Here is a 21,983-nt window from a genome sequence, read left to right as displayed (position 1 = left end):
TGATCGACTAGTGTTGGAATTGTCTAATTTCATGTCTGTTTTAATATTCAACTGCTCCTAATTTCTTTGCACATGAGTGAGTCAAACATTCGTATTGTCTGCTGCGCTACACTGTGATGTGTCATGTTTAGCTCAGAAACTGTGGCACATGTGATATAGAAACTGGACGGCAGAGCGCAATTTAATGAGGTCAGTGAAGTCCTCGATGTCTATCTAGCTTTATAAGGGGATCTATTGTCCAGGAGAAGAAGCATGCACCAGGTAAGCTTCTTGTCTGTGTTTTCGCATGGCACATCTCAAACATTGACCTGTGGTCACAAGAAGATGAGTTTTTTTTAATCGTGCTCTGTGTTTATTGGACGATTACAACAGCCTTTCTCAGTTGGTTTACACTCTGACACTTGACGACCGTCATGTACTAATGGGCACAGCCTTCTGTATTGCTGTTTGGAGGTGAAAAGAGGTTTTTTGGATTTGAGCTTCGTATTTTGCCGAAACTGTTGCTCATATTTCTCCTTCATATGTCCTCCTTTAAAGCTTTGCCTGCAAGAAAAAATGACAGCACTATGAGAGGAATATTTCACGTCTAAATTCTCATGCTTTTAGATATATTGTCAACAATATTCGAGGTGTTGATGCTTTTGCGATTAAGCACTAAAAGACTGACTTTCTTTGGTGTGCTGAAACAGCTTGTACTTCATCGATATTTTAACAGGCAGTGTAGCTGCTATAGAGTGCCCTATTAATCGCAATGGGCGCATGCTTGCTTGCACTAAGTAAAAATAGCTACTGCTTACACGCATGCGTTGATTGGTAAGAAAGCAAGCCTTTCTAATATTTTTATTCTAAAAGACTTGCAAGATTTTCTTGATAAATATCTTCGTATTTTTAAAGACGGTAATTGCTTTTATATACACTATAAATGCTGTAATTCAACACTATTTTTAAAGGAACCTGTTTCTAAGAAAAGGTATATCTACAGAGAAAGATAACTACACACGTGTTTCACAAAACACTAAGTTGAATTTAAATTACTGCAGATCAGTGAAGGTTCAAGTACGAAGCCATACAAAACCGGTTCCGCCTAAACCAAGGAGAACGCTACTACGGAACCGGAAATAACGTCGATGAGAATAAAGAAGATAAGAAGAAGCCGAAGTGCGGATTATGAAAATTATCGACATCTTTGTTGAAACTAAGGTTACAAAATTTTTTATGGTCCGGGCATGTGATAAGAAGGCAAGGGAAAAGAAATATCACCTAAGGTAACCAACTACATTAAAACAGAATGGTGGCAGAACGTAGATGTTCATGATAGATTTGAAAGTTTGCAATGACGAATTGGCTGCCGCTGACATAAGACAAGACAATTGTAGACAAATAAGGGACTTCTTTGCACAAGCGTGGGCCTAATTATGTGCAAGGTGGTGGCAATAGAGATACATAAACCTAGGTTTAGAAAAAATGAAATAATAATCATGGCATTTATATTAAGATGGATTTATGTGTACCGCACGCATATAAAGCTACGTGCAAGCAATGCCATTATACTAGAGAGCCCAGTACTGCCTGATAAATGTTTCGCCTTAGCACTATTTTGTTCTATGATTTTGAAATTCTGCAATAAGTACCATAAATATAGTTCGGTTATTTTTTGCCATCAAAAGTTTCGTAGACTCGAAAAACCCCATACGGTCCGTCACTTATTTATACACTCCACTTTCCTGGCGCAACGTAATCCCAAAGAGAGCGGAAAAGACAGTCATTGCAAATTATTCGCGCCTGGAGGAAAAGTAGCTGAAAATCCAAAACTCTACATTAAATATTATATTTGGTAAAATGCGTGTTTCTTATTTTTGAATTATATAAAATCTAACCCATCAAAATTTGGCATGATGGGCTAGTTCAACTAAAAACAACTCTGTTTTAAAATATCACAAAAAAAATGGAGGCAGAAAATAAGTTGAACTTACTTCCACATGCAAGGCCACCATAGGGTCCTCCCATGCGCTCTCTACTCGGAGTTTAAGTTTGCCTCGAGCGTCAACAGTGACCGTCCGTCCAGTGCAGCCAGATGCAATCTTGCTACCCGACACGACGTCACAATACGTTCCAGCCGGTAGCGGTGTCTGAATCGTCACGTTCACGGCGTGATCCTCATTGTTGATGACGAGGAAAGTGGAGTTGCCCCGTCCAAAGGCAATTGAGTTGGCTCCATTGTCCCACCACTTAGTGACTGGCTTATCTCCGGCCACCTTACGCAGATGGACAAGATTCGAAATTTGTGGCCACCTGAATGAAACAGGGAAAACATTAATGACTGCTGAAGAACACCAATGATCACATGTAGGAACTCTTACGGCTGATGAGTGAATATATTTTTGGTGGTAATTCCCCATGTGTGCTACTATGAATGTCTAATTCGATTACACATTTCGCAGGATTCTTCCGACGTCTCTATGTTCAAACATAAAATCGTAAGGTTGACAGCCTTCAAAGAGTCGCATTCTTTTATTGCATCGTGTTCCGTTGACAGCGCTTGAAAATTTCAAATTGTTATTATGCCTCAGAGTCGGTACGCCGGAAGGAGAACAGGTGTGTCATGACTGAGAATTAGGAACTACCGCAAAGCTGGTAATATCAAATAAGCCACCAAGAAAATGCGATCGAATAAAGCACACGCGAAATTATGCCTATCAAACGTGAGTATGACCCTGAAAGCGCCTAATAAAACGTATGAGTGTATAAAACATCGACCGTGCTGGTATTATTGCTCACACTATTTCGTTTTCCATTTAACCTTAGCACAAGCATAGACCTCATTACGAGCGACACCAGGAAGAATGCTGTTTATCCGAAGAACCTATATTGGTGATAATCTCAAGAAATTAGCATGGTAAAGGGCAGAGGAATCGAGTCAACCCACCTGTGCTCACAGACCCATCCGTTGCCGCACGTTTCGTTGGGGTACTTCACAACGTGCTTAATGTGCCACGCCTCGTCGCTGGGTGGGCCAATCCAGGAGTTCAGGTCTTCACCTTCTTTGATGTCGCGGGCCCAGCGGTAGCTGCTCATTACGCGAGGCAGCCCGTAGGGCCAGGCCAGCATGAAGGCAACGGCCATCTTGTAGAGACGGGGCTCGAAAAACGTCAGTATGTCTGCCCCGCCTGCTCCATGTCCCCGCTGGTTGTCGTGGTTGTCTACAAATGTCAGGGCTTCGTCGCTGGGCAAGAAACCCCAGGGCTCGCCATAGTTCCGAAGGTGCTTGAGGAGCATATCTGGGCGCTTGCGGATAATGGCTCCTATAAAATTAAAAAAAAAAATCAAGGCAAAATGAATGATTAGATCATGCGATTCGGAATACCTCTTTTAAGATGCTGTCTAGAGGATGGAAAGAATACGGGCAGCGTCTTGTGCCACCAAAAAGCATAGTTCGATAACAATGCGTTAGCATTCTGTTATCTATATTATAAAATTTTCTACATATTTGCCGACCTTTCTCACAACTTCGTAGGCTTGCCACGTCACCCTCACATATTTTTGTATGTGTTGAGTGATTGGCAGATATTTCAATTATTGGCAACTCATCATTGTGTCGAAACTAAAATCTCCGAACACTTTTATTCTCTAGGCCGTTAAGTGATGCCAAAGCTTATTCTGTATGTCCCTTTTTTTCCCAAATGGTTACGCACTATCGTGTGTGCTATGAAATATTTGGTTACATTTCTCCAGCCAGATTATCGGTCACCGGAGAGGTAATAAACCTACGTTTCCTCTAAATATATATTTAATTCGATACGTACTAAGGTCGAAGGGCACTTAGACACAAAGAGGAATTTAAGAATTATGCGATGAACACAAAATGCTGTATATAAAATACGTATATAGGGCATACCTAACGTTGCGCCGTAGAGGAACTCCGTGACCCTTCCTAAGCCCTGGTACTCCCATCGTGTCACAGCTTCGCCCTTGTCCAAGTCGATAACCTCTTGATATATGAACGGACGAGTGCGCTCAGGAAAGAATTCGGTGCTCAGGTCCTCTAGCCTAGCGAAGATCCGCTCCAGATCGTCGGGCCACATATGCTTGGCGGCGTCGATTCGGAATCCAGCCACTCCAAATCGGATGAGACGATTCAGGAATTCTGCCATCTTTACTTGCACATCTCCTTTGCTCTGGTCTAGGTCCCGTAGTCCGACCAGCTCGCAGTTGCGCACCTAATATTTGAGCAGATACCTGGTTAGTATTATTAAAATACTCTTTTTGGGGGGCGAATATTAAAAATAGCACTCGTCAATACCGGCACGTTTGCTAGTTCTCCATCCTAGCTTTCTACATAGCTTCATGAGGAAACGACAAAGAAATGCGCTACTTAACCATATGGCATTTGATGTGGAGATTTCAGTCTTAACAATCAAAAAAAACAAAAATCATATTTCCTAAAATACAAAACAATAGAGGTAAGATATTTTACGGTTAACCAACTATTTTTACCAAATCTTTAATGTTGTAACCAATGCCAAGATAATGAAAGTGTTAATGAACACAAACACAATACCTAATTATTGGCGTTTAAGAACCCTTTAAACGATATAGATCACTTATGTTATTTAATATTGTGGGTAAGAAATTCTGTTCTTCACTAGTTTACGGGAAAATATATGATTGTGAGTATGTCACTGTAATGCAAAAGGTGGACTGAGAAATATTTATTGGGGATTGCTGCGATGAGAAATTAAGGGTGCTGACTGAAATCATCGGGAGCGAAGTTTGGCATTAAGGTAGGAAATATTATGCAGAGAAATGAAGGCGCGGTGTCGGCTGGTAAGCACTGGCGTGAGGTTTAAGGATGATTGCATTTCTGTGTCGCTAGCTGAACGACGGTAGATAGAGAAAACAAAACGCACTGCATGGTTCTGCATATATTACAAGATACGTGCCAATGTGAAGTGTTCCGAACCCCAATTGAAAGCATATTCTATTTGTTGCTGCTCATAGGTGATGTATAATAATAATGTTTGGGGGCTATGGAGCAAGTTTTTCTCGAACGTAACCCAGCGTTTTGGGATTATGAAGAAGATTCTATAAATCTAACAGTGTTTTGTTTGGATGCTTTATTTGGGATTTCTTCAGCAGTACCAAAATGATAAGTGTAACTGTCTTTAAAATAATTTTAGTCAGGGGGTAATAAAAAGGTCGACGGCGGACACCAGTTAAGCCACACAAGACTTCAGTTAGTTCGCTAATTCACTAAATACAGTAATCATAGCAACGTTTTTAGTTTTCATTTGAGTGGATATATTTTATAAGTATAACTAGAGCTCGTCCTCCATGCATATAGCAGCAAAAAAAAAACCTTTTCTCTTAAAAAAATTGTAGAGGGCGTTCCAAGGCTAAAAATTATAACCGCGACAGGCGGTTTCAGGTTTCACCCAGTAAGATAGCGCCCATCGGCGCGTCCGGCGTAGATTGTTCGGAAGCGCGCCTTGAGGGCGGAATACAAGTGCAATGACTGCGCGTATTGTGTACCGGCGCAGCGGCTAGCAGCAACACCACGGTCGAACCGAAATTGAAAAAAAGCAGCCATGCACTCTTGAGGCTCTCATGTGGTGCCAAAAAGTGACGAAATGCCTTGATGCAGTTATTTACGTCACAGGGTGCTATGTTATTATGTGAAAATGCCGATCCGTTGGACAGGTTGTATACAAATAATAGATTTTGATAGACACATTATTAACGTTTACTTCCGTTTTCAAAGTATGGTACCAATCAAGTATGCACTGTTTAATATCATTGTCTAGTGCATTGCACGTTTTTTAACAGTTTAAATCTCTGCTGCGCTTCATTGTACACTTTAGTTATCCGCTGACAAAGAACCGTCGGCAACCTGCTCGTGAAGCAGGGTTTTGTTCTTATCATTACATTTCCTTCATTACAGGAAAAATGATAATTAAAATTGAATTGAAGTATTTCGAATATTTTAGAGAAATTGAAAATTGGAATCGTTATTTTAAAATAAATCACACATTCCATCACGAAATGAACAAATCCTGGAGGAACAACGTAGCCATTAGGTGATTTATATAGATAAGGTATAGCAACAAGGACAAAGGCGAAACCTGTTGCAAGGCGAAAAAATGCTCGCCTTGCATTTAAGATTAGCGAGCCGTTTTCATACACGCTTTCAAGGTCAGTGTGCCAGCCATTGAGTTCTACCAAAATTACAAGACCGACACAGTCACACGTCTAACCACGCAATTCCTTATACTGAGAACAAAAAAAGATTAGCTTTTTACTTTGGGCATATTTTTCATGCAGTCAAAAACAAAGCCACACACACGATATTTGTGAGAAATTTTAAACTGCACCCTTAACGGCATCGCAACAATGGAAATGCCTCCCGGTTGCCTGTTCTCTTTGTGGAAAGTATGTTTTGGGTACATGTGCTTTGCCATCGTCATAATCACGCTAATATTTTAATTAATGTCCAAATTATCGCATGGATTCGCATTAGCGTGCAGTTGTTGAAGACCACCAGACATAGATACAAAGCCTCGCGTTTACTAAACCGTCCAAAACAGAGAGAGAAATAGAACAGAAAGGCCGCAGGGTTAACCTACACATGGGGAAGGAAGCAAAGGGAGAAAGAAGGAAGAAAGAGCGATAATGAAATGCGAAACGAGATGCAAAGAAAGCGGTGAAATCTCTGTTGACGTTTTTGAGACTAGAGTTCATTTTTTGAGTATAAACTTATGGAGCGTGCCTTCTCTTCTTTTTTAAGCCGCCCGTAAGTGGTTTTGTGGCCTAGGGGCAGCGTGTCTGACTAGACAAACAAGGATCATCGAGGGTCGGACTGTGGCCTTTCCCTTCCCATTCAGTGGAGAAATCCGAGATGGCAGCAGTTGCGAAAGTGGTTACGTTATGATCTCGTGACGACACAAAACTCGCCGACTAATCATGGCACTTCCGTGTCCCCTGTCAACTGCTTTATAGAGGCACATCCAAGATTTTCCGCTCGTAACGGTGACAACGCCGACGTCACACTGTCGATAGATAAGGACATTAAAGCCAGTTTTTTCTCTCTACGCTAAAACAATTGCTGTGCTTTAGCTCCGGTTAAACCTATAGTGTGCCGCCAGAGCTTGTACGCACGGTTACATGTAGTAGGTTCTTTACCGGAGTCCATCACTGATATGAAGAACGAGCGCTTGACATCCTGTTTTTTAAGTGGCCTAGTAATGAGGCCATCCTTAGCTACTGCGTATGCACGACGGACGCAGCGAGCCTGGGGAGTCGGTGGCGACACAACCGTGACGTCACGAATGTTGTATCTGTAGTTATGTTCATGTGCAACATACGCAACATGCGCAACAAAGCTGTACAGTCAGCGGCGGCAGCGGCGGCGGTGAAACTCGCACATCACGCGCGGCGCACCTGTTCCACGGAGCATGCACAGTTTCGGCACCGGCTGGGCACAGCGACCTTGGCTTTACATGACGTAATAAAGCTTTCGCTTGAAACGCCTGCGGCATTCTTGCGCCTTTGGAAACTGCAGTTGCCTGCTGTCATGGCGCGACGGGAACTCTACGCACTGCTTGCGAAAAAATGCATTTTCTTTATTCCACTACTGTCTAAAGGCGTGTGCAGAGTATTTGACAAGGAGGCGTGATGCCTTGACCGACTGCAGCGAGATGAAACACTAAGTTTGGAAATAGCAGGCACTGTTGGCTCACCTGTCTTGCATTTTTGTAGTCCTCGATGCTGCCAGAAGCAGTGCCGCAGGTGTCATTCGTATGGAAGTCATTGTAACTGTACGGAACTCCAGGATAGTCGCGATCCCGGTAGTTGTAGGACGTTCCCGCCGTGCCGGTTTCGTTGGCGTGTGGTCCAGTCATGTGGTTCAAAACGACGTCCACGTAGACTCTGGAAGCAGGCATAAAGTTTCGAAAGGGTTATGTGTCGTTCATGCCCTGGCGTAAACTAAGCCGCGTAAAATATAATGCGTGCTAGGTAAAAATCGCTGCAGCTGTCAAATCAGATTGAGTTCATTTGCAACTGCACTTTCTATCAAACATTAAACGCACAATGGAGCCTTAAATTATATTTTCTTATTAAGGACATCTGTACATCTCTCGGCTATTTGTAGAAGCTAAGCTAACGGTAGATACTAAGAGCTTGACAGTGAAAATGTTTAGATTGATAGTTACCTCGCAAACGAAATGCTCCATCCATATTTGTTTACATTGTCAAGCCGATATATTGGTGTGCAATCGAAAGCTGTTATGCTTCCAGAATAGTTTTCTCTGCAGCTAAATGTATATGGCTCATTGCATTATTACAGTGGAAACTACAAACTTAAGAATAAATTGAGCGCCCTTTGGGGTGAGCATAGTAGTTTTTGAAATAATATTAGAGGCAGAAACCTGACATTGTCCGTTCAGCACCTTTCGGTCTACGTGACTTGGCGGAGAAACCTACCTTCAGTGCAGCCAGGTATGTAAAGCTAATTTGTATAAATTTTGAATATTTGGTAGCTCGCAATTTGGAAAGCAGGCTCAGCATGAGAAACATAGGAATAAAGCGGGCTCACAGGATGCGCGGTCGTCATGCGCACCTGTCTTTTTCCTGCTTTTGTCGCGCCATGCTTTTCCTACGTAGGACGTGGCACGCCAGAGCGCTTTTATATATTATATTGGCGTTAATGTACTGAAGCGAATCAAGTATGTTGTATTTTTCAATTTGCTTATTTGCAAACTTTTTTCCTCCTTATTACCGCAAGCTATACCTTTTTATGATATATTCTATACAGCAAGTGACTCATTTACCATCAGCCAGATTTGCGAAGATCAAAGACCGTAACTGGAATCGTGCTCACTGCAAAGTATTTCATATAGACTGAGTGTAGTAATTTTTTATTTTGAAATGATTTTGAAATGCAATGCATGTATAGGAAAAAAAGTTGTAGCACTCAATAATAGCAGGTACAAAAAATGCCTGCCTCAACGGTTGATATTTTGACTTTTCATGCACATTTTTTTATTGCGTATAAAGAAAATTACGCAGCTAAGAACATCCTCTCGTCATCACGTCCTTGTTCTCTACAGTAGCAGTGCTCTCAGCGAAGAAATGACATGCGGCACTCAGCTGAACCTGAGGCAACTCATACAGCTGATGTGTCATGGTGACTAAAACGTTAGGTATCCAGGCGCGAATGCAAAATGAGTTCTTACGTAGCGGAGATAAAGATGCATATATTTGGTATTGACCGGCGCATCCCCCCTGACATATAGGAGCGCGCAGCGTTCCATAAAATTTCCGGTGAGTAAAAAATTGGCAGGGATGAGGCAGTAGCTGCTGTAGCAAAAAGCTTTTTTTTTCATCAATTTTTACCACACTAACTGGCGAGTCTGGCATTACACGCTGCAGGTACGCAGTGCCTGGAACAATTTTCCATACTTGCGACAGACACTGCGACCTTCCTTCGCCGTGCGAATTTCGCAATATCGATAGAATTAACTAGAGTCTTCCATCAGCGGCTCCTTTGAAAGCAACCTCTAGAGGGTCCGTGACCACGGATCACGTGCAACATTTTTTTTTCGAATTTCGCGAAGTTCCTTTCATGTTGAACAAAAGCGAATGCATACCATGTATTGACTAATTATCTGCTGTATAGGGCGAACTATGGTTTTTCGCAAGGAGAATCGTTGCATCTGCAATAAAGGCAAGTATTGCAATATATTATATTTTATGAAATAATACATTAAGCTTCCAAGCGTGTGACGAACTTCTGGATGAAGTGGCCTCCACCTTTTTCACGCGTGTATCCTTTGAATTTTCTCTAAACTGGCGACAGCCAGCGACACGTGACGAAAATTGTCCTGATAGTTTACCTTCAAAGCGGATTAGGCTGGCTGGATTGAACAATTTGTGTGAAAAGCGCCGTTTAGATCTGTTGGCGCCGGGACCGTTTCTATAATTTTACCAAAAACAAAACAATTTTTTCGCTTTTATCGTTTTCAAAACGCGGTTCTGAAGACGGGGTTTCGCGTATTTAAACTATAAAATTCGATGCGGCTTGCCCAAAGTAAACCGTCGCGCGCTAATATGGCTCAACCACCAAGGAGGGTGATGTGTTGTATATACGTGCATACATTTGAGAGACCAAATTATAAGTAGGATTTTTTGGGGTTCCCGTGCGACGCCAACATGTGCAATATTTGATTATACTTATGTACGTATGGTAATCATTATCAAGTGATTGGTAGTTCGTTAAAAAGCGTAGTAGCTCGAAGACGGTGCCCCTTTTCTATACGTTATATGCCATAAATCACCTAAGGTTGTACCAAGTAATCTTGTAGCTAATACAGCGGGGATAGTGTATGGGAGAGCACGCAGTCCAATAGAGATCCATATTTTCAGATTTCGTCTTTACGACACGCTAACAGGTGTTGCCGTAGAGTAGCTCCGCACGATATGTGATCGAGCATGCAGGTTTTTCAACACAATCTAACCACGCAAGCAATGTACTCCACCTTTGACGCTGCCAAAAATGGCGGACGCTTAAGATATTTTAGTTTCCAGACCCAGCAGACTACGAAAAGGAATCAAGCTAGGTGTGCTAAGTCAAATTAGGCGTTTAAACTACTTGGTGTAAAACAAAGCTACAATTTTTAACGAAAATGAAGCTACAAAGGTAAAGCGAATAGCACGAATAGCACGAATAGAAAGTACAAATTATGACATCACTCCGCCAGTCCGGATGACGTTACCTTCGTAGAACAAGCTTTGTGCGTATTCTCGCCTTACAGGTCTACGAACCTAAGCTACAAAGTGCCCTGAAAAATAACAGAAGGAATCGGCAACCGGGACTAAGCATGTAATAAACATTATATACACTACTCAGACAATGTGAAGAAAGCTATTTATAAACAAGACCGATCAGTGCTCCTGTAACTCTTTACACTGAACCTGAGTGTTGTCGTTACGCTCTGTACAGTAGGTGCAGGACCCCAAGCGCTCCAAGGTGGTCCGGCTCGTGAGGGACGTTTATGATCAGGAACAATGTCATAGCAGCTATATATCAAAGAAAGAACCTAATCTTCACTAGTTTCAGTGGCTGTTCAATCAGAAGGAGGTCGGGCATATATGTTGCCATTTTCGCAGTCTACGTAGCCAAAACCTTACGATTGAAGGACGTCTGTATGCTTCCCAAGGTATAATGCACCTTTTTACATAGCGTTTCTTTTAGGTGGTTTGCCATTTCGAAGAAGAAAAAAAGGGAATGTTAAAGGAGAGAGAGCTGAGTACAGAAATGGATTCGAGATTTTCGTGAAAGGAAAGAGAGATTTTTGTTCGCTGCTCGATTATTGCCATTCCTATCGAACGAATGAAGGAAGCGCAGAAAGGCAGCATTTAGCGGTAAAGACGATTGCTACTCAAAGTGAGGTCTAAAGATACATCCTAAAATTTAAATACAGTGTCCGAAAACTACCGTCTATTTCTAGTAATAGTTGCCATCTGAAAGGTTTATGGGAATAACCGTCTTTGATCTGAGTAAATACATTTCAATATATATATATATATATATATATATATATATATATATATATATATATATATATATATATATATATATATATATAGATCTATATATATTTAAATAACTGTTGCTTGTTATGATGAAGCTGCAAGATGAAAGACATGGGTGAGCGTACGCTGCCGGGCGGAGGGCAGTGTGAAATTTTGCCTGCAGCAAGGATGAAGAGTAATTCAAAAATGTGTTTCCATCAGCGGCACAAAACACAAAATATAAGTTCAGATATTGTGCTAATTCCAAGGGCTTCCCCCTTTGGGAGTGCTTGTGAGAAAATGTTGATCCGTCCTAAAAATGGATTACTGGAGAATATTTGAGGAGTGCTTCTGGACAACAATTGAAGACCTAAATATGCAGTAACAAACGCCTCCAAGTAAACTGGTGGTGGCGCGACATAAGTGAAACAACTTCAAGAAGTGGAAATGGTGGTATTGGTGAACAATAAGGAATAAGGAGCTGTTGTGCATGTATGGGATAATGGTGGTTTAATTATGGAAAAATTAGGCTTGTTTGAAGTAATCCGAAACCCTCGTAAACCACGTGTTCAAGCATTAAATAGGCACAGAACGATGTATTACTATTTACCCTGGATCATCACAATTATCAGACATGAATTGATCAAAAATAATGAGAGTCTCACCTCACGCCAGCCTGGTTGCAACGGCGGACCATGTCCTGAAAAAGCGTTTCGTTTCCACTCCGGCTGTGGATCTTGTAGCTGACAGGCTGATAGCGCTCGTACCAGGGACGCTTCACTGTCTCTTCGAAAACGATGGCGTATTCATTCACAGGCGACGTCTTCGTGAGTTGTGTTAATAAGCACATGAGAAAGGGAAGAAAGAATGTCATGTTAGTCCATACAATTATTATCAAAAAACTTTTTCGAGAAACGAACCAAAGGTTTTATAAACAAGCAGCTGTAAAATGGTATGAAATATCTACCAGTTAAATAAACAAGCTTTATGTCAGTACCTGTTCTTTACAGAAAGAAAAGGGGAAAAATACTTTGGCGCATTTTGGCATTTGGCAACGAATATATTAGCCCTATGACGCCCTCCAAATCAGAAAAATGTAGCCCTAAGAACTTGTACTTTTTGCTGTAAGTACATCTAAAATTTTGTACCATGTACGTGAAATATACCCTGTTTCTTGAAAGGTTTTTGTCGTTTTTATTACAGCTACTGAACAATTTTTTTATTTGTGATTCCAAATTTTGTACTTTCCGAAGGTTTTCATTAGGTATACTGGTTGAAGATACTCAAGAATTCCTAAGTTTTAGCTATAGGTATTTTAACAATACGCGCGAAATTATTATACAAGAACTACAACTGTATCAAACACAAAGATACGAGAAGGAAATACTTCAATAGACACACACATTACAAAATAAAAAATCAGAACCATAGTCCAAAGTCAAGCAGTGACCGAACAACTAAATGTCCAGCGGTCAAAAAGGACGACATAAAAATGATGGCAAAGATGAATATATATTCGACGTTATACAAAACGGGATGGCGGCAGCTCAGTTCAGATAAGCCTGGTTATGAAACCAAAATCATTGTTATGGTTGTTCTTGTTGTTTGGCAAGCCAGCTGGATAAACTCATATAAACCTAAAACTAGTTAACAGAACGGAACCGCAATTAAGCATAGTCAGACACACTTTGTAGTTATTTAACTCTTCGATGGCTGTCATCAAACGTCACGCAAACGTAGCCGGAGCCCTGCGCATTCAGAGCCGGATTATTCCACGGCTGTCTGCGAACCTCAATGAGACCACAACCGGCTGTAGATGAGACTATGGTGTGGATGGCGTTTTGATGCGGGGAGGTCCAGGAGGCGAGCCAGATGGGCAGCGATGGCGGGGGAGGGAAAGGGTAGGCAGATGCCTAGAAGGCTATGGCATTATGTCGGCCACATTTGTGTTGTATATTTGTGAAAATATGTACCAGTACGATCAAATTTTGCAAGATATGTGAACACGAAGAAGCGAAGCAGCAGCAGAAGAAGCTAGCGCCGTCGGCTACACGTGCCTCACTTGCGAAGAGCAAGAAGCGGGCTGCACCTGAGGTCAAATTACCACGTTGATGGCCATGGCTCGACGAGGCTAGTGAGGGTTTTCTTTTAAATATTCACTGCTTCAAAACCGCCAATGAAATATCTTTTGCTGTTCCTTCCCATTGCTAAACCTAAAGCTGCGCATCTTGACAGAATGACAAAGCAGTTTCACTGCGGGCTGCTGTAGAAATCTGAAGGACAAGGTGCAAGGTAATTTAACTGGGGCAGCAACGCTATGCCCGAATTTATTGGAGCTTACTATATTAAACAAGGTATGCACGTCGAGTGTCTCCTTTCGAGATGTTTCTTCAAGAGGCCGTGTCTGAAGTGCAACATTGTTCTACTGCATGTTATTATCCATAAATAAAGCGCATTTGTTAATATCTCAATTCACTGAGCCAGATGAAGCAAACAATGGCCCCCTAGAGGTTGAAAATAAATCATCATAGTGCAAAGACTATGAAGTGACGTTAATATGCAAAACTTACGAACAAATCTGCCATACGCCAGAACTAGCTTGCTGGTGTTGAACTCCATACTGTCTGTAAGTATATTGGCATCCTTAGTTCCCGAACTAAAGTGGAATTGCATCGAAGGATTCTCAGACAAGCAGATACAATAAATATATAAGAAATATTCTGCGGAGGGGAAAAATAGTGAAATCTGCATGAGGTTTGGAGTATGAAAACTATCTAACATTTCCGAATCCCAAATTGACACTTTAATAGGTAACTTTACGAGGAAGAACAACATCGGCCTTCATTATAACGTTATAAGACACCTACGTGACCAGAGCTAGGGAAAGAATAGTAGACATAAGAAAATTGCATTAAATCTTGCCTTACTATTGTGTGCTTAGTAAAAACAGTCCTGATAATAGCCCTGTCGCTGATAAATCCTCCCATTTTTGCCATTGATCTGTACTCATTAGAGAAGACAATGTTTAAAGCATCGGGCTGCATATTCTTCCGATCGGGAAAATTTTGTTAAATGCATATCAACCTCGAATGCATAGTGATGTTAGCTGTAGCGAAAAGTAAAGAGCAGGATTCCCTGAAAAATGTAATGAATAAGGCGTGATATGTTCACTACTTTCTTCGCAAAGACAACTTTCAGATAACATTGGTGGCACTGTTTCCCACGCCCCTTACAATCTAACATTTTTACATAAAAAAAAGAGAGAGCCCTATAAGGAGATCCACACGACATAGAAATTTTTAGAAGCCGCTGAAAATTCCTTGAAGGCTTCAAGTCACAGAAACATGTTCTGCCACTCAAGAAACCTGCATTGTTTCGATATTGCTTAGCGTGGACGTAAGCAGGATAGCCCAACTGCCCGGAATGTTCTACACCGGCTGCAGAGGTAGATGTTCGCCACCTGCTGTGGTCTTGTGCAGGAATGAGGGCATCAAGGATACGGATTCTTCTGGAAGTACGACTGTCGGCAGCGAGGGAGGATGATTTGCTCAAGTGGCCAATGGACAACTCTAAAAGCAAAAGTCTTTTCCAGTTTCCGGCCGACGGTTTGCATGACTTTCTATACTATGCCTTATGGCAAGTTAGTGAAACAAAAGTAGGTTGGTTGGTTGGTTTGTGGGGTTTAACGTCCCAAAGCAACTCAGGCTATGAGAGACGCCGTAGTGGAGGACTCCGGAAATTTCGACCACCTGGGATAACCAACAAAGAAACGATAATATTTTTCCAAATTTTATCAAAACCAACAAATCAAGTCAACTTTATTTAGCAATTTTTTTCCTGATGAACAGAAAAATGCTAGGCTAGGTGCAAAACGCTACAAACGCAGTACCTTGACTAGGCTCCTACCCCTGATTGACATGGCCGAGAGACTGTCACGCTATTACATATATGTATATGGATGTAGAACAAACGAAAAAAGTATGCAAGAGAATGTACACTATAGACAGGTGCTATTTCGGAAATAATTTTGATGTAAGAAATGAACATGTACCTGTATTAACTCGTGGGAGACTATGATATACGTATTACGAATACATTTCAACTCCCAGAAAACGACGGGAACGTATTTTACAGGAAAACAAAACTCACACAACCAGCTCAAAAGAGCCAGACACAATCGAGTGCAGAGAAGTTGACGTACTAGAAGTAAGAAGGTTGACGATAACAAAAGGTTACAATAAAGGTAAGTTGACATAAATGAGCATCGTAACGTTATTGTAGTAATCTCTAAAACGTTCGCAGAACAGGTCGGATCAGATTCCTACTTAGACCTTCTATGAACAAGCCCGAAAAGAGATATGATGTGTTTCTTTTAACGTGCACTTCTCCAGAGCAGAATATTTGGTAGGCAAGTGCTGTTTCTACTTGACACATCTTCACTGCGAAAACGCTCTTGGAACAAATAAAAGAATGCACATGAAGGGGTAGTCATCGGTATATCAGCCCGCCGCACATGTTACTTTAACGTCGACATTACAACAAGGCATTGCTTTGTTGACCCATTTATTCTCACTGCAAAAATACGCCTCACGTATCCGAGTTCAGCGCGCTCCAATGTTCTGTGGCGGAGGGTAATCGTGGCAAAGTCACTCTGACAATGTGCTTAAAACCTGACGTGAGAGTCACAAGTATAGAAAACTGGGCCAGTTGGATAGGATTCATCTTAAAGCAGCGCGAAAACACAGGACTAAAAGGAACAGGAGACGACACAAGCGCTTTCTAACAACTGAATTTTTATTTGTAGAAAGGTGTAGTTATATAGGAACCAAACCAGATAAAATCAAGACGAGACACGTGAAAACCACCGCGGTGCCCCTTTTAGAAACAGTGCGCGCGTGCAAAGTCAGGATTGAACACTTCAACACAACAAACCTAACAACCTCCCACATGACAAACACCCGCTAACACTTCATCGCTAAATATTCACCGAGAGCGTGAATCTCTTTTTCTTCAAGGATCCCCCAGAAGTGTCACTGATGTAATTAAGATTTTCAAAGAGAGGGGCCAGGGTCTAGGTTTCACTTTTGAGCTACCGGACTCTGGTTCAATACGGTTTCTTGATTTGCAGGTCTTATGCCATGAGACAGGGGTGTGTTGGGAGTATAATCCAAGAACAGCTAAGCCGCTCCTAAGCTACAATTCAGGTCATTCAAAGTTGGTAAAGGCAGGCATAGCGACCTCTTGTCTCAAAGCTTCTTTGGTGAAGTCTTGCTCCCATAGGGTCGAAGCCAGCTTCCAGGAGCAAGTTAAAAGGCTTAGAGACGCTGGGTTTCCGGATCTTACGTTGGCACAAGTATCGGAAAGGTTAATGAATACGGGTTTAAATTTTGCAAAAGAGTCTGATAAAGTCAGAGAGAAGGCAAGAATTGTGGGGATTCCGTACTTACACGGAATTTCTCACCGTTTGAAACAGGTTGGTGAAAGATACGGTTTAAAAGTACTTTTCACGGCTAAAAATAAGCTGGGAAACATTTGTAGTGCAGTGCGAAGGAAGCTGGATTCAAAAGGCGCCCAGACGAGGATGAAGTGCACAGTAGCGCACAGGAAACCGCTCATCGACTGCGACACGGCTGTGGTTTATTCCATCCCGCTTTCATGTGGAAAATCTTACATTGGTCAGACAGGCCATTGTATTAATGAGCGCTTGTTTGAACACCGCAGATCAGTTAAAGGAGCTGTGTCGTCCAACCTTGCCGCTCATTGCCGGGAGTGTAAAGATTGTTACCCCCATTTGAACAGGACCACTATCTTGTTCAGTCACCCTGATCGGATATGCAGAGAGCTGGTCGAGGCGTTTCTGATAAATAAAGAGCTTGACGCGTGCGTAGCTACACCTTCCGTTAATCTTGAAGAAAGAGATTCACGCTATCGGTGAATATTTAGCGATGAAGTGTTAGCGGGTGTTTGTCATGTGGGAGGTTGATAGGTTTGTTGTGTTGAAGTGTTCAATCCTGACTTTGCACGCACGCACTGTTTCTAAAAGGGGCACCGCGGTGGTTTTCACGTGTCTCGTCTTGATTTTATCTGGGTTGGTTCCTATATAACTACACCTTTCTACAAATAAAAATTCAGTTGTTAGAAAGCGCTTGTGTCGTCTCCTGTTCCTTTTAGTCCTGTGTTTTCGCGCTGCTTTAAAGTGAGAGTCAATTAACGTTTTCATGACCTATGCCTACCTGCACAGCTCCGTAGCCGCGTGGTCCCAGGAACATCTCACACTCTTCGGCGATATCATCAAATCGCCATTCGAAGAGATGGACCACCACACTCCGTCCAGGAAGCATGTTGGGGTCTTTCGAACTGCTTACTCCAGTCGTGATGGCCAAGACACTGGCCGCAAGCCAGAGAAGCCTCGGCGGCCCCATGGCCTGAAGGAACAGTTGCTGGAAAGCGCCATTAATAGAATTTAATTCAAGAGAACAGTTTTTCTGGCGCGAAAGCATTAACTGGATTGCTGCATTTTCCACCACTGCAATACAAGCCGAAAGGCAAAAATGCGCCCGAAGAAAATGAATATTTGAAGAAGTTCATGTTGTCTCTCACGGTGCAAACAGCAACAATAACAAGCAATTGTAATTAGGCCGCAAAAGGCTGTTAACATTGCGAAGTGTTCATTAGAAGATAAACATCCATTATTATCACATCATGTTTGCAAAAGTTTGGAAACAACAGTGCTGAAAATCAATATTACTCAGGCGTATAAAACACTCTTTATAACACCGACATGGCAGGTAGGTTAAAACAAAACAAAAGAAAGATATAACTTGTGATTTCCCATCTCGGTCTCTCGCTATCCTTTTCTTTCGCCGCCCCAGTTTAGCTTCGTCTCGACAGCAGACACCGGGACTGATAAATATTATTTTGCCTCTATTTTTGTTTTAGTGAAAAGTAGAACAACCAAACACATGCATACATGCATTCACCTACATAGCAACAACGGGTCAGGATGAAGAGGTGCTCGAGCTACTTAAAGAAACAGCTCTTCGTCGCAAATTTAAGACCGCTGTACTGCGACATGCGAGAGAAACAGAATCTTAGATGGTCAATATTTCCGGATCTCTTTATTAATGCCTGTCTTATAGTCAATATAATTTTCGGGAATCAGAACAAGCCAACAAAAGCAAAATTGAATACAGTGATCGAATGTGGTACCAGAAAATGAAACATCTGTTTTCTCCTTGCAGAAGTACATCTGGAGGAAATAGTTTATGCAGTTTTCCAGGCAGAGATAATTTACGTCCTGAAGACAGGTCTATAGTGGACGCCGTTAAGTTTTTTTTTACCCGTGCAAAATTCATTTCTCGAGGAATACCGCGCGTCAAAAATCTAAATCGTGCCCCTCTGTTAATGCATTATTCAACTCCTATTTTTCTGACGCAGTAACACAAGAGGTCCCAGCCACCGCTGAATCCCGTGCAATACCGGGATCGCTTTTGCAGTCTTCGTAGATGTACTTTAGAGTTGGGCTTTGGGTACTGTGGAATGGTCACTAAGTTATAACAAAGCTCCTATGCTCCAACATAATTCGTTTTTCGAATACTTATGGGCGTAAAGTGCCGACAAAACTCAAAGCAAATACATACATACATATATATATATATGTGTGTGTGTGTGTGTGTGTGTGTTTGTGTGTGTGTGTGTGTGTTTGTGTGTGTGTGTGTGTTTGTGTGTGTGTTTGTGTGTGTGTTTGTGTGTGTGTGTGTGTGTGTGTGTGTGCGTGCGTGTGTGTGCGTGTGTGTGTGTGTGTGTGTGTGTGTGTGTGTGTGTGTGTGTGTGTGTGTGTGTGTGTGTGTGTGTGTGTGTGTGTGTGTGTGTGTGTGTGTGTGTGTGTGTGTGTGTGTGTGTGTGTGTGTGTGTGTGTGTGTGTGTGTGTGTGTGTGTGTGTGTGTGTGTGTGTGTGTGTGTGTGTGTGTGTGTGTGTGTGTGTGTGTGTGTGTGTGTGTGTGTGTGTGTGTGTGTGTGTGTGTGTGTGTGTGTGTGTGTGTGTGTGTGTGTGTGTGTGTGTGTGTGTGTGTGTGTGTGTGTGTGTGTGTGTGTGTGTGTGTGTGTGTGTGTGTGTGTGTGTGTGTGTGTGTGTGTGTGTGTGTGTGTGTGTGTGTGTGTGTGTGTGTGTGTGTGTGTGTGTGTGTGTGTGTGTGTGTGTGTGTGTGTGTGTGTGTGTGTGTGTGTGTGTGTGTGTGTGTGTGTGTTCAGGGTGACAACCAAACTTCACATACCATTAATTCCAGATGTGTTCAGATATGAAAATGGTATAATGCGGCCTATCAAATCCTTGATGCAGACGTGTAATTGGCAATATAATCAGGACCAAGAATCATAAATAAAACAGCATTTAATTTGGTAATGCACAGCTGACTGGTCCACATTGAAGAAAAGAAGCTTTCAACTTAAACAGAATTCCCCGCGGAAGGCGCACTGTGCGCCATAAAATTGACCTCCGATAAAAACAAATGCGACTTCTAATTATTTCTTTTGCAAGCATGTGCTATTACTTTTATTTAGGATCAACCGCAGCCTTCACTAAATATAACAGTTCGCTTTGGAGGTGTGCGGTCTACACGTTAGTCTTCAAGCTGAATTCGAGCGGACTATGAAGACCCACCGTGCTACGAAGCAGAGGCCACAAGGAGACGCGTGGGGTATGGCTGTTTCGGTAATTTGAGTGACAGCTGCCCAATTAATTGCAACAATGCTTCAGTAATGAGCGGTGTTTCGAAAAACTCACCTTTCTTCACGCTGAGTTTGCTGACAGAAAGGCTTCTTCACTGCTTCTGGCCGATGCGTTGCCTTTTCACAGATTTAAAAACTTCCGCTGCAAGCACCACTGTAGCTCCCAATCCCCGTTGTATTAATGGTGCGTCGACGGGACCACTAACGTGTCAGCTTAGCACACACGCAGGCGCACCCCTTGCTTTGCAAAGCAGACAGAAACCTCCGCTAGCGCAATTTTGTTCGTGAAAGCACCATGGGCTGACTTCGTCGGACCACTGTAACTCCAGAAAGTGAAACGTACACTGCTTTCAGCAGCGTCGTAGGCATTTCTCTGGCTCGGAGTGTGCGTTGCTCCTATGAAAGCCGACCCGCGCGCCAGCTGATGTACACAGCCAAGCTGAGATATAGCAGCGAGCTGTGCGGTGATAGCGATAAGCTGGCTACCGCATCAGCTGTCGTGCCTTCCTAGGCTGCCAAAAGTACTCACAAATAAATGTACCTATGGCCACGTGTTTGAACCCTCCCGAAATAAAGCTAACACTGCAAAGTTTTCTTCCTTGTGGACATTGGTTACCAGAATCTTAGATCCTTGCAAAGGCACCGCAAGTTAAGAAACAACAACTAAAACGCTGTCGGCGAATACTGCGAATCCACGCGGTTGAAGGCCAAGTGCTGTCTTTATGGTCCTGCTTGGACCAAAACGCCTAAGCATGAAACAGCAGTGAACTGTGCTTGCCGTGAATACTCATTACGTCCGGCACTTCGACGCTCGCGCAGTGGCACGCTTGTTAATGGTTGCTTCCTGCCATCCCAACCCTGTACTGCAAAAATGGGAACGGCCCAACAGGCACGTCTACGAACCTCAGCGCAGTGTGGTGAGATATCACAGCCTTAGTCCCAATTCGTTTGTTACTGTTGTTTACTCTAGATTGTACGTCGTTTTATTAAAAAAGACATAACTTAGGAAATTATTCTTGTCCTAATTTTGTGCCGTGCACGCAAGCGACGAGGGCAAAGGAAACCGAAGGACGAGACACAGGAGCGCTGTTATATCACTGGATTACATTTTCGCAGCGCAGAAAGCATAAACAATAAACACAATCTCAGCCTCCGAACCCTTAAGTAACAAAAAATACAGGGGTGCATTGGACTCCTAATGTTCGAAATACGAAAGCAATACAATTTCCTGGCCTGGTTCTGCCATGAGCCTGTTCTACGTTTCGCTGTGTTGTACACGTAATTTGAAATTTAATAAAGGAGTAATTACTCATTGCCATCCACCCAAGCGCCGCCATACGGCTACAAAGAAAAGTCAGAAAGATCCGGGGATCGAAGCCGGCACCACCGTCTTTCCGGGGCAGTCGCTCTACCGACTGTGCTAACCAGGACAGCTAGCAGATCATATGGTAGGGCGTGAGCGAATTGATCTATAACTCCAGTTGAAAATGGTGCTTTCATATTTAGGGGAATCCCTTAAGGTGGAGTACATTTCTAATAAGGGAGTAATTACTCATTGTCATCCACCCAAGCGCCGCCATACGGCTACTAAGGAAAGCTATACAGCTTTCTCAGAGACATTGCAGTTAAGTATTTGACCAATTTGAAATTTCAATTTATTTACTTCGCTTTCTATTCGTGATTTTATG

At 42.4% G+C, this 21,983-nt stretch overlaps 1 protein-coding gene across 1 annotated transcript; it reads right to left on the bottom strand.

The window, feature by feature from the left end:
• Window positions 1–313: 313 nt before the first annotated feature.
• Window positions 314–20,700, bottom strand: LOC146195491 (alpha-amylase 1-like). Its single transcript, XM_084597833.1, has 8 exons — window positions 20,351–20,700; window positions 17,802–18,008; window positions 12,234–12,391; window positions 7,734–7,923; window positions 3,896–4,217; window positions 2,927–3,302; window positions 1,974–2,292; window positions 314–543 (listed from the first exon to the last, which is right to left on the bottom strand). Exons 2-8 carry the CDS (start codon window positions 17,988–17,990, stop codon window positions 532–534), a joined length of 1,566 nt encoding a protein of 521 aa, XP_084453959.1. The 5' UTR covers window positions 17,991–18,008; window positions 20,351–20,700; the 3' UTR covers window positions 314–531.
• Window positions 20,701–21,983: the final 1,283 nt, after the last annotated feature.

Source organism: Amblyomma maculatum, chromosome 3 (assembly GCF_055883805.1).
Source record: "Amblyomma maculatum isolate TAMU_Amacu chromosome 3, ASM5588380v1, whole genome shotgun sequence".
Classification (NCBI taxonomy): domain Eukaryota; kingdom Metazoa; phylum Arthropoda; class Arachnida; order Ixodida; family Ixodidae; genus Amblyomma; species Amblyomma maculatum.
Note: the sequence above shows the minus strand (reverse complement) of the source record. Positions and strands in the feature narration are given on the sequence as shown.

Excerpts from the sequence above, each read along its gene's own strand:
- LOC146195491 (XM_084597833.1), bottom strand. The coding sequence starts at position 17,990 with ATGGGGCCGCCGAGGCTTCTCTGGCTTGCGGCCAGTGTCTTGGCCATC. Across the intron at positions 7,924-12,233 it reads TGCAACCAGGCTGGCGTGAG|AGTCTACGTGGACGTCGTTT; the intron begins GTGAGACTCTCA and ends GCCTGCTTCCAG. Across the intron at positions 3,303-3,895 it reads CCTCTACGGCGCAACGTTAG|GAGCCATTATCCGCAAGCGC; the intron begins GTATGCCCTATA and ends TTAATTTTATAG.